The sequence below is a fragment of the Lepidochelys olivacea genome (assembly GCF_965140295.1).
Source record: "Lepidochelys olivacea isolate rLepOli2 genome assembly, chromosome: 24".
NCBI classification, from domain to species: domain Eukaryota; kingdom Metazoa; phylum Chordata; order Testudines; family Cheloniidae; genus Lepidochelys; species Lepidochelys olivacea.
Genome location: NC_140434.1, coordinates 475,416 through 486,964, shown reverse-complemented (window position 1 = coordinate 486,964; position 11,549 = coordinate 475,416). Strand labels below are relative to the sequence as shown.

The window sequence follows — 11,549 nt, the reverse complement described above, 5'->3', positions numbered from 1 at the left end:
GGGGGGCCCTGCCCCAGCTGTGCCAGCACCTACCCCCTGGCTGGGAGTGGGGCCTGCCCCAGCTGTGCCAGCACCTACCCCCTGGCTGGGAGTGGGGCCTGCCCCAGCTGTGCCCCCCCCGCAGCTGGAGCGGCCCCTGGGCTCTCGGGGGGGGGGGGGGGGGGAGGAGGCAGATGCTAGGGCTGGCCAGTGCATTTCAGGCTGATGGGGGCTGGGTCGCCAGGGAAAGGAAGGAGCTGTGAGACCATCTGCTACTTCTGCCATTAAACCCTCCCCCCACTTGCAGCCCTAACGCCAGCAGCTCCCCTGGGGCTCCCGGCCTAATGGAAATGCTTTCCTACCAGCAACCGCAGCCCTGCCCCTACCCCGCCTAGCACTGCGGCCTGCACTGCAGGGCAGCAGGGGCCAGGGAGGCTGTTCAGACAGTGCACGGCAGGCGCTCTCCCCCAGCGAGGGGTAACACGGGATAGGCCTTCACCCAAAGAAGGGAGCAGCAGAGGGAGATGGGCTGAAGGCTGCCAACAAAGGGGAGATAAGGTCCCCCTTCCCAGTGCACTCTCCTGCGAAGGTGGGTCCAGGATGGGTCTTCCAGAGCACCCCTCACGGCCAATCAAACCTTGCCCATAGCCTGGAGGTTCCACCCCCATTTCCCCACCCTCTGCCCAGAAGATACTCTCAGGTGCACAAAGGGCAGCTCATAGAAACTTATGACTCCCCAGCTAGCTGCCGGCCTGGGCCCAGGAGAGGCTAGACAGACATGCAGACAACACACACAGCCCTGGAGAACAAGGAGTTAAACTTTATTTTAAATAAAATCAAAGCTGGCTTTGCATTTGGCACAGAAAAAAAAAATGCACCACAGTTCTGGGGCAGGTGAATTGTGACCTGTAGTGTGGAAAGTCTCCATGCCAGCAGTCGCTCTCTGCCTCTTACATGCCCTGACAGCACAGGTCCCTAGGCACCCAGCCCCACCACTCCAGAGACAGAAGGATAGCAAAAGGAAACATATCCCTGCCCCTCCTACAGCTGTCCTCACAACTCCAGGGAACCCAGGAAGTGCTGAGGGCAGGCTGCTGCAGTGCAGGGAATCACAAATGTAGTGCTGGAAGACACCACCTGAGGGCAAGTCCCGTCCATCTCTCCCCTGCCCTGAGGCAGGGCCAAGTAAACCTAGATCCCCCTGACAGGTGTTTGTCCAACCTGTTCCTAAAAACCTCTAGTGATAGGGATTCCCCCACCTCCCTTGAGAGCCTAGTCAAGAACTCAACCACCCTTCCAGTTTGATTAGACACTAAAAAGGTTTTCCTAAATCTCCCTGACTGCAGATTAAGCTCATTGCTCCTGCCATACTGGTCATCCTCAGCCCCAGGCAAGGCAAGAATTCAAACCAACAGTGCAACCTACTCTGCACCCAGCCCCCCCACCAGCCTGGAGAAATAGCACTAGGGAGCGGCCAGAACATTAGAGCTGTTTCAAGCCAACAAAACCCAGCTCCCAGAGTGGGAAGGGAGAGCTACACCTGTCCCATCCACAAGCCAACATGCTGTGGGCTCTGCCCCCACCTCCCTCTCCACTGTTTGGCTTCCCTGGGGCAGCCTGTGATAGAGTGCTGCCAGGACAGGAATGACCCTATACATTGTTGACCCCGGAGCATGGGGGAGGGGAGGCAGGAGGCACTAGGTGGGTGCTGGGAGAGAACACAGAGCCAGTAGAGTAGGGCACTGGGCACCATGGAGCAGAGATTTGGGGTATCCCTGGGGCTGATGCCCAGGGACACTGATAAATCACACAAAGAATGATCATGCTACATCGGCTAAGCCAGGGTGTGCAAGGTCCATAGCGTCTCCCCCACAAGGGGGGACAGGGAAGCCAGGGCTATGGCACCTGCTCTGCGACTTCCCCAGTGACAGAGTAACCCTAGATCCCCAGGCTCGGCTCAGCCTACTGGTACTACTGGGCAGGCAGCTCAGAGGCACAAGGAGCCTCAACACCCAGAGCAGTAGCTCAGGCATCTCACCTGTTAATCATGCAAGGAAGGAGTTCACCATAGGGCCCCAAGGCAAGTGCTGGCCAAAGGCTGTAGCCACAGCACTGGGTGGGCAGCTGCAGGGCAGGGGACCCAGGCCCAGGTTATTTCCTTGGCATCAAAGTTACCCTTCACTGCACGCAACATGTGCTGGGTAGCAGCCCCAAAGCTGCTCCCCATTCTCACCTCACTATCACACTGGGCCAACAGCCAACCAGCAAGCCAGCCCCACCCCCATGGGGAGGTCACAGCAGCAGTCGTCACTGGAGGAAGTGTCCTTGACAGATAAGGAGGTCCCACTTCAAAGGCAGTACAGTGAGAAACCTCCACCTATGCCTGGCCCAGAGCCAGCTCCGCCCTCATGGCCTTACCCCTGAATGGACAGAGGGGAGGCTGAAGTTAAGACACAAGTCAGCCCCCTCTGCACAGAAGCAGCAGGCTCTCTGGGTTAAGCAGGAAGCAATTCCATGGGTCAGGAGGGGTCTGGGGATCTCAGGCCAACAGTGCAGCTGTGGCCAGGAAGAGCCAGGAAATGCAACATGCACAATTCCCACCCCACCCAAGCAGCTGAACTGAAACGGGAAAGAGCCCCTTCCTGAGCGCAAGGGAAACCCCATCTTCCCCCACACCCTCTGTCCACAGGGATGGCACAAACCTGAGCAGCACCCATCCAAGAGGGAGGAGGTTAGAGCAGCAGAGTATTTGGGCATCTGTGCTTCCAAGCTGGGATGAGGCAGCCTCTGACTGGCTGAGGCAGACACAAAGGGACCCAATGAAAAGTGCAACTTGATTTCCTTTTCTTTAAAAATAGCCCATGTGAGAGTGATGGGGCCAGGGGCTTGGCCTGCCCCTACTGCGCCCGGAAGGCACTGCCCGCTGCCCCCGTCGCGACATTGGCTGCTGCTGTGCGCACCGCCTGGTTTGAGAAGACACCTGCAGCAAACTCCTCCTGTGCCTTCTGGAAACTGGCACCTGTCCGGCGGTACATGGAGTGGATCTAGAAGAAAAGGCCAGGGTCAAGGGATGCTGTACTTGGGCCCAGCACCCAAACTGGGACCCCAGCACTACTACAGACTCTGAGGGGGCCACACAGTGGAGGAGAGGGGGCACCCTAGCTAGAGTGCGATCCCCCAGAATCAGGGCAGGCTTAGCCAAGCCCTGAAGAGCCCAGCAGGACCCACAGGACTCCAGCATGTGCTTGAAGCCAACTCTCTGCACCACAGGGGCAGGAAAGCACTGGCTGGGATCCTGCTAGAAGGCTGAGGCCCCACTTGGTACTCACCCTCTTCAGCATGATGATCCCCAGCACGGCCACCACTGTGAAGAACACGGCCACCAGGATCATGATCACAGCAGCAGCCTGGTTTTTCCTCAGCACAGTCAGACTCGCTATCCAGCCGCTGCAATGAGAGAGAGTGGGCTGCCCACGCGCACAGACTCCCAGCCCCTCCCCACCAGGACAGGAGCACCCAGCAACCTTGCCCAACAACCACTCCTGCTGGGATGGACTAGCCGGCACAATAGGGCCTCTGCATAAGCAACACAGGGCAAGGCCAGAGAAAGGAGAGCCAGCTCCCCTGAGCCTAGCACCAGGCGGCCCCAAGGGCCCGTCCACGGCCCCTACCTGAATCCCGAGCCTGGGATGCCAATGGCCTGTAGCACGTATACAATGTCCTGGACGAAGAAGATGAAAAAGAACACAAAGAAGTTGAACGAGCTGTCACTCCTGAGGGGGGGGACAGAGAGAGAGGCCGGGTTAGTTAGAATCTCCCTCCCCCTCCCTCCTCCAGCAGGGCCAGTGAACACAGGCCTGAGAAGCAACAGCCAGACCCAGGAGGTTCAGCCAGGCCTGTTGCTTTACCCCCCCAGGAAGCGCACAGTTCAGTCACCCACAACTTGGGCACTTGACTCTCGGGGGGGGGGTGCTCCTCCCTAATTCCCCAAGGCAGACACAATACGGGGCCGCTCGAGTCACCTCCTCCAGGGCAGGGGCCAATGCTAATGGGGGAGCGCGGAGATCTGGTACACTCAGATCATTACCCCTTTCTCCCGTAGGAGTTTAGCTGCAGGGTCTACAGCTCAGAAGCCCTTGGGAAGCCACGGAAGATCTGAGGTGTCACCAAGGCCTACAGCCAGGCAGACCGACTGCAGCTACAGGACATCTGTGGTGCCCTGGTAAATGAATGGAGCTGCCCAAGAATCAGAGGCTCTATTGATTTGCCAGCCCCAGAACTCCCAGCAGGGACGCACCGGAAAGCTTTGTACATTGGCCTGTACCAACACAGGAAGGAGCAGGGTGTGAAGAGGAGAACCCAGAGGATAGAGAGGCCAAAGCCCGAACCAGCTGTGGTATCCACGCAGAACCAGGCCAGGGAGGCCAAGAAGTTCAGGAAGAGAGTCACGGTGCTGGCTAAGAGAAACAGCAGGTTAGGAAACCCCTGGGGCAGCAGAGCCCTAACCCTCTGTGTGTCACCCCCGCCCACAGCAACAAGATCCACCCGCTTTGGTCCCAGCACTGGGAGTCAGGAATCCTGCTGCTCTTAAGGGGGCATGTGAGTACACCTCCTGGACCACTCCCATACGTAGGGTATTCACAGTCCCGGGCCCCATCCCTCTGAATATTGCGAAGCCTGTGCCTCCCCCTGCCCCCTCCCAGCAGGATCTCTTTCATCCCCACCCCCCAACATGCAGGGATAATCACACCCCTCCAAACCCCCTCCTCATACTTGGGGATCTGCACCCTGGCGCCCTTCTCCAGATGCTCACCCATCCAGAGGTAGTACATGGAGGAGACAGTTTTCTGGAACTCCGTGGGGATCTCCACAGGGATGTCCTGGTAGAAGCAGGGCTTTACGGGGCAGAAGGAGGGCAGCGGAGGCCAGTTGTTTTGTCTGACTGTCAAGCAAAGCAGAAAGCATGAGGCCAGAGTGGGACCATGCAGCAGTTCCCCGGAGGAGGGGAAGTCCACGTTCCCCTTGCCCGGGCAGAGGTCATTTCCCAGCTGCACTGGGCCAGGGAGCCTGGGCTGCTGACCTTCCCCCCAGGAGTGGCTCTAGCACTTACTTGCAGCATTGCCCAAAGCTGCGTTCTGCAGCTCCCGCTCCCGCCTGTCCAGCTCCTCCGCCTTCCGGTTGAGCTCCTCCTGCCGCTTGAGCAGCTCAGCTGTGGCAGCTGCTGCTGTTGACTCCTAACAGAGAGGGAGAGAAGGGGGGACAACTCAGCTCACGGGTTCCAGAAACCAGCTGCTCCCAACCCTCTCCAAACTGTGACTCAATTCCACCAGTCCCCACTGAGATAGCACAGGTGTCAACCAACCCCATTGCCAGTGTGCTGGCTTCCCTGCCCTGCACCCATCACCTGAGTTCCATAGGAGCCATAGTTTTTGGACTCTGGGGGGCTTGGCTTCTTGTGGGGCTGCATGGCAGAGGCCGGCGGCTGGGGCACTTTGGTGACTGGTGGAGTCGGCTGAGCCCCTGGCTGCGGCTGGTAGGGAGGGGGTGGCTATTGGAGACATAAGAGAATAATTAGACATGGACACTGCTCACAGTCTTCTGCTTATATCTAGGAGGCAATGGGCAGGGAGCAGGGGAAGAGACGGTACAGGCCTGGAGTGTGTAAGATAGGAGCTACTGACAGTCAAATGCCCAGAGTTGGTGTCAAGCTTTCTGGAGTGGCTCATGAGCACCAACCTCAGGGCAGATTGTTAAGAAGCATGGCAGAAACCCCAAACTGGCTGTCAGTTCTACACTTAGATTTCACCAGCCAAGTGTCAACTCCTCAAGCACTGTCACAGACAGTCCCTTTGGGCACTCTGCTCCCTCTATCTTGCCACCTAGGCAAGCTTGCCTTTGTAACAGAAGGCCCCTTACACCAAAAAAATCACAACAATATTCAGGTTAATCCCAGCCCTGAAGGACTAGTCACTTATCCTAGCTCAACTGTACTTCAGATCTCCCACTAAAGACAACACTTGTAGCCAGTCCTATAATTAACTAAAGGTTTATTAGTTAAAAATAGAAATGAGAGTTATTTACAAGGATACACACACAAATGAGATAGGGTCTTAGGTTCCAAAAGGTGGTAGGTAGACGCTGCTGTAATATGCAAGCTCTGTGCATCCTTTAGGGTCAGCCCAGGCTAAGCAGCTGGGGATTCTTTGCTTATGCTTAGAAATCTTGCCCTCTCAAAGTCCAAGCAGCATAGTGAGACAGTTTCTTGTTAGAGATTTTTATGTGTTCCCCCCCAAGAGTTCAAGGTGATGAGATGAGTTCCCATGCAAGTCTCCACTTCATGAGCAGGGGTGTGTGTAGAATGCAATTAAAGTATTTGTTCTTTTATGTTTCAGTGGACCTTTTTGGAGGGAAGGACCTAACACCTTCTGTAGGAAGCCACCATTTTACATTAATTAATGCTCCTTTCCTGTTCGATGACTTACACCAGTGGTTCTCAAACTTTTGTACTGGTGACCCCTTTCACACAGCCAGCCTCTGAGTGCGACCCCCTTTATGAATTAAAAATGCTTTTTTATATATTTAGCACCATTATAAATGCTGGAAGCAAAGTGGGGTTTGGGGTGGAGGATGACAGCTTGTGACCCCCCCCATGTAATAACCTCACGACCCCCTGAGGGGTCCGGACTCCCAGTTTGAGAACCCCTGACTTACACAATTATAGAGGATGAGATACTTAATACCACTTCAAAACATGGGATACAGATGTTCTAAGCGATATTAATACATGCAGCAACTTACAACTATTCCATAAAGTCTAAACACAAAACATTCTTGTAAATGTAAGATTTTAACAGTGCTAACACACAGGTGGGCCAGATGGGTTTCCAGCTGTGCATCTGTCAGTGTTCACTTGAGAGCTAGGGGCCTTAACATGAGCTGGCATCTGGCCTGCCAGCATGACAGCTGGGCATCAGAGACTGCTGCTCTATCAGCAGTTAACCCACACACAAGATCCTTCTCCATGCATATGTACCGAACCAGCCCAGCATGAGACTCTGTAGGGAGCAGGAGGACTCAGCTCACAGTAAGTGTGAGAAACCCAACACTATCCTCCCACCAAAGTAAGAGCCCCCAGAGCCCCCTGTTCCCAAGAAACCCACATGAGCTGGCCAGGTGCCAAACAAGCCCCAGCTGAGAGGGACAGGCCACAGACTGGTGTCTGGGATGTAACCCAGGAGAAAATGAGCATGTCCACGGACAGCCAGAACAATGCAGAGGACTAGAACCCTGTGGCCAGTGCAGGCTCCTCCCCAATGCACTGCCCTGGGCGCCCAGAAGCTTCCTTACCCCTCGGTTATCAAAGGGGTTGTACACATCCAGCGTTGCATACTCCGTGCTGGGCTTGTGCTGCACCACAGCAGGATCCTGAAACGGAGCATGAATTTGCAGTCACCATGACCAAACAGCGCTCCCATTCACCCGCTATGCCCCAGGCCCTGCGGCAACCCACCCAGCTCCCACAGACGCCATCCCGCTCCCAAGACTCAGGGCAGCGTCGTCCTGTAGGCCGTGCCGCTCCCTATGTGGAGGGCACTCTCTCGCCTACAGCTCTCCGCAGCCCCTTGCAGCCAGCGCTGCTCATAAGTTTACTCAGGCTAACACGGCTGTTACTCTGCAGTCAAGCCAAGGGGACGCTCCGGAAGCCAGGAACTGGGGCACAGACAGAACTGCTCAGGCCAGCGCGGGCAGTGCTGGTCCGACGGCACCCCCATGCAGGAGGGAGCAAACCCCACAACCGAGCACATGGGGCAGGTCTCCCAGGACCCCACTAAGGGACCGTCCGGGAGTCAGAAGGGCTGAACGAGAGGTACAATTCGCTCAGCTAGTGTTTTCAGGAGACAAACGGGGGGACGGCACCCAGCGCCAGACGGGCTCCCCAGACGGGCTCCCCAGACGGCCGCGGAAGCAGAATTCCCAGGAGGGCTCGACCGGCCGCCAAGGGCTTTGCTGGCAGGAGGCAGGAAGACAGCGCAGCGGCCCGAGACGGCCGACGCCCGCTCTCTTGCGGGGCGCCGGAGCGGGGGCAGCGGGGGCAACCTCAGGGCCGGGGCGCACCGGGAACCGGGCCGTGCGGCCTCCCGCCCCGCGAACCCGGGCAAGTCCTTCTCCGGCGCGTCCAGCCCCCGGGGCCGGGAGCCACCGCCCGGCCCGGCCCGCTGCGGGGAGCCTGCCCGCTCCCCGGGGCTCAGGGCGGACCCGGGAAGCTGCCCCCGGGGCCCGATGACGTAGATTGGGACAGGAAGCGCTGCCGGAGGAAAGCCCCGCGGCTGCCGCCCCCGCCACAGCCAGGCCGGGGCCAGCCTGCGGCCCCCCCGGCCCAAGCCCGCGCCGCGCACCTGGAAGGGGTTGTCGGGCTCCCCGAAGGGGTTCCCCGCGCCACCCGCCCCGTGCTGGGCCATGCCGGGCTCCGGCCGCGCGACCGCGACCCCGGCCCCGTCCGACTCGGCGGCGTCCGTGGCCCCTGCCCGACCGACGCTTATTGGCTGCCCGCCCACCTACGTCACCAGCGCTGCCCACGTTGCGGGGCGGGAGCCCCGCACCAGAGGGCTGTGAGGCATAATCACGCGCGGCGGCTGCGTGTGCGCATGCGCAGGGCTGGAGCCTCCCAGCGCCGCGCTGCATGCTGGGATGTGGAGTTTCTCCAGCCCCTGAGCTCGCGCGGCCTGACCGGAACGTCTCCAGGGCGCCGTCATCCTGGGTCTCTGTGCATGCTGGGACACACGGGCCCGCCTGGTCCGCAAGGCACGCTGGGAGCTGTAGTTTCCAGGGTGACACACCCGGCCGCGGGGAGGACAGGCGGCCGGTGCCATTTTGTCTTCCTTCCCCCTCAGTGAGCCGGGCCCCGCCTGCCCCCAGCCGGTCGCGGCCGGCGCGGAGCAGGGCCGGGGCAGCTTCAGCCAGCGCCCCAGCCCGTCAAGCCGCCCAGCCTGGGCCCAGTCCGCGCCTGGCCAGCCCAGACCCATCGTTACGGGAGGGGGCCTTGGAGGGCTTCCCCCAGCGCGGGGCTCGGTCCGGCCGGGGCCGCTGGGCCCCCTAGGCCGAGCAACAGCCTGAAGAGGGGGCCAGGAAACGACACTGGATTTGCGAAGGGAAGGCGCGTGCGCTTAATTCAGAGCGGTCCAGAGGAATTTACAGCAGCGGGAGAGCAAGGAACGTAACCTCAGAGTAAACTTCCAGTGGCCGACGGACTAAGGGCAGGACTGGTGCTCGGCCTTTCGCCCTTTCCTGGCTGCCCCAGGGTGGGTGGTTCCCACAAGCCAGCCTAGGTGAGCACACCAGGGCCTTGGACTCAGATTCATTAGGCATTGTGTGACTCAGCGATTTGCCTTGCCTCCTGAAAGCACCCAGCACAAGCCCCTGGCCTGCAGGCTGAAATCTTACACAGCTACAAAGGGGCTATAAAATGTTCAGCCCTGGTGCAAGTGACCTGAATACGCCCCAAGAATCCCTGCTCACGAGTGTGTGCAAACACAAAGTGCCGTATCTTGTAATTCACCATGGTTGGTACAAGCTCGTGAATCCTTTCAGAGGAGCCAAAGCAGTAAGAAGTTCAGGGCTTTACCCTGCAACTTCCAGAGTGATCCCACTTCCACACTAGTGATTCCAAAAACATACAGTAAGGAAGAGATGGTTCATGGAATAGAAGCAAGGGTTGCATCAGAGGAGCAACCCAGCTCCCACCTGAACTCCACCAACCCATAGTTATCCCAAGAGGGTGAGAACAGCAATTCTTACAGCCACAGGGGCAGGGAGCAGAGCAGAGAAACTGGGCTATTGGGCCCCAGCTGCTGGTTTGTTCACATGATAGGACAGCGCAGCCCCAGCCACAGGGACGGCATCGTGCTCTCTTGTTTTTTTCAGGGAGCTGAGATCCATAGCGCTGAGGCCAGAGATGCATGAGTCAGAGTCAGGGGTGCCCTGAGGCCTCACCACAGCCACATGGGCCTGCAGCATTTTCACCTTCCCCCCCATGGCCTCCAGCTGCTGCTTATCCACCTTGTTCTGAGGAGGAAACGGAAAGGAGAAAGATGTTAAGTGTGAGGAGTCATAAGTAGAGCCACCCAGCCGGTACCATGAGCAGGGCCCTGCCCTAACACAACTGTCCATCCAGGATCACAGGTCACTTGATCCTAAGGAAGCATCACAGCCTTACCATATAAACAGGTTTTTCCTCTTCCTAAATTAAGTAGGGCATTTTGCAGTTATCTGCAGTCCATGGGCAAGTGAGCAGCCCCAGAGCTGGGAGCAGGGTCTGCCCAGCAGCATATGGGCTAGAACCTGACCAATGGATGCAACCCAGCAGGCAAAATCAGACTCCAACTCTAAGCTTCCCTGAGGAGCTACGTCTCCTCTTCCCCAGCCCTGTTGAATTGGCTCCCCCTTACCTTGGGAAGCTGGTACTTCTCTCTGATGTGGGTTCTGATGGCTGCACGCTCAGCCTTTCTCTGAGCATAGTCCACGTCCCATTTGCTTCTGAGTTAGAAAGAACTATGTCAACAAGCTGCTTCTCCCAATCGGAACAGGGTAGTAGGTATAATGGGTTTCACTGGGGTGGAGGAACCTTGGGACAGAGAGCTACACTGTCTCATGGACTGACCATCCTATGCAGCCCTCTGAGTCTGGGCCATGCTCTGTGCTCACCCAGGGACATCTCCCTCAGAAGATAACGATATACAGACAGGCCTGTCATTAAAGGGGTTCCCTCAACATGTGGGGGGACCCCCATCAGATCCAAGCAGGACCTAAAACATCTCTTTGAGCTGGGTATGGTGAGGTGGGCATTTGCTCTTACTTCTTGCCCTGGATCCTCTGGTTCTGTTCTGCTGGACTCTTTACGCAGCCTACCAACGCTTGGCAGTCCTTATCCTCGGGGAAGTCAGCAGAGATGCAGCACTGCAGCTGTTTCACTGGGGCCCTGAAAGCAGACTTCACCACAGATTCCATAGGTGCGAGTTGGAGAGAAGAGGTGAGCAGAGAGGCTGGAGCAGAGGCAGCAAGGACAGCAGCAGTCAGTGCTGTGAAAGGTGCAGAGACAGTCCTCCCGTGCTGAAAAGGAAGAACATCATCCAGCAATTTTCTCTGAGATTGTTCCTATCTCACGAGCAAAGGAAAACAGGAAGCAGAAGATTCTGGAAGTGAATTGCAGGCTAAGTAAGTAGCATGGAGTAAAGGATTTTAGTTTCGTGGAACATTGGTCCACCTTTTCTGGGGAGAGGGCAATGTATAGTTTGGATGGCCTTCGCCTCGGCAGAAGGGGTACCAATCCCCTCAAGGACAGGCTGGGCAGACACCTCAAGCAGGGTGTAAACTAATAGTAAAAGGGGAGGGTAAAAAGAAGGAAGATATGAGCACTCAGCACGAAATCGAGATGTTGAGAACAACATTAATCAAGGAAGCTAAGGACATGGGGAGAGGAAATTCTTAAATTGCCTATACAGTTGCCTAGAAGCCTGGGTAACAAATGATATAATTGGAATTGCATTTATGATTTGCATTTGTGTGATTGGAAT

General features: G+C 57.3%; 1 protein-coding gene and 1 pseudogene across 2 annotated transcripts; both read right to left on the bottom strand.

Annotated features, from left to right (window-relative positions):
- Window positions 1–779: 779 nt before the first annotated feature.
- SCAMP3 (secretory carrier membrane protein 3) lies at window positions 780–8,528 on the bottom strand. Its single transcript, XM_084613655.1, has 9 exons — window positions 8,376–8,528; window positions 7,327–7,404; window positions 5,384–5,527; window positions 5,090–5,213; window positions 4,793–4,921; window positions 4,277–4,436; window positions 3,651–3,752; window positions 3,309–3,426; window positions 780–3,023 (listed from the first exon to the last, which is right to left on the bottom strand). Exons 1-9 carry the CDS (start codon window positions 8,436–8,438, stop codon window positions 2,877–2,879), a joined length of 1,065 nt encoding a protein of 354 aa, XP_084469781.1. The 5' UTR covers window positions 8,439–8,528; the 3' UTR covers window positions 780–2,876.
- Window positions 8,529–8,829: 301 nt separating this feature from the next.
- On the bottom strand, window positions 8,830–10,988 carry LOC311512303 (complexin-3-like; annotated as a pseudogene). Its single transcript, XR_014714631.1, has 3 exons — window positions 10,832–10,988; window positions 10,425–10,512; window positions 8,830–10,041 (listed from the first exon to the last, which is right to left on the bottom strand). The product of XR_014714631.1 is annotated as a complexin-3-like (transcript).
- Window positions 10,989–11,549: the final 561 nt, after the last annotated feature.

What these genes read in the sequence shown, in the direction of transcription:
- SCAMP3 (XM_084613655.1), bottom strand. Translation starts at nt 8,438, where the DNA reads ATGGCCCAGCACGGGGCGGGTGGCGCGGGGAACCCCTTCGGGGAGCCC. An exon ending in AGCTTTGGGCAATGCTGCAA is followed by an intron (nt 4,922 to 5,089) that starts GTAAGTGCTAGA and finishes TTTGCTTGACAG; the next exon opens with TCAGACAAAACAACTGGCCT. An exon ending in GGATCATCATGCTGAAGAGG is followed by an intron (nt 3,024 to 3,308) that starts GTGAGTACCAAG and finishes CTTTTCTTCTAG; the next exon opens with ATCCACTCCATGTACCGCCG.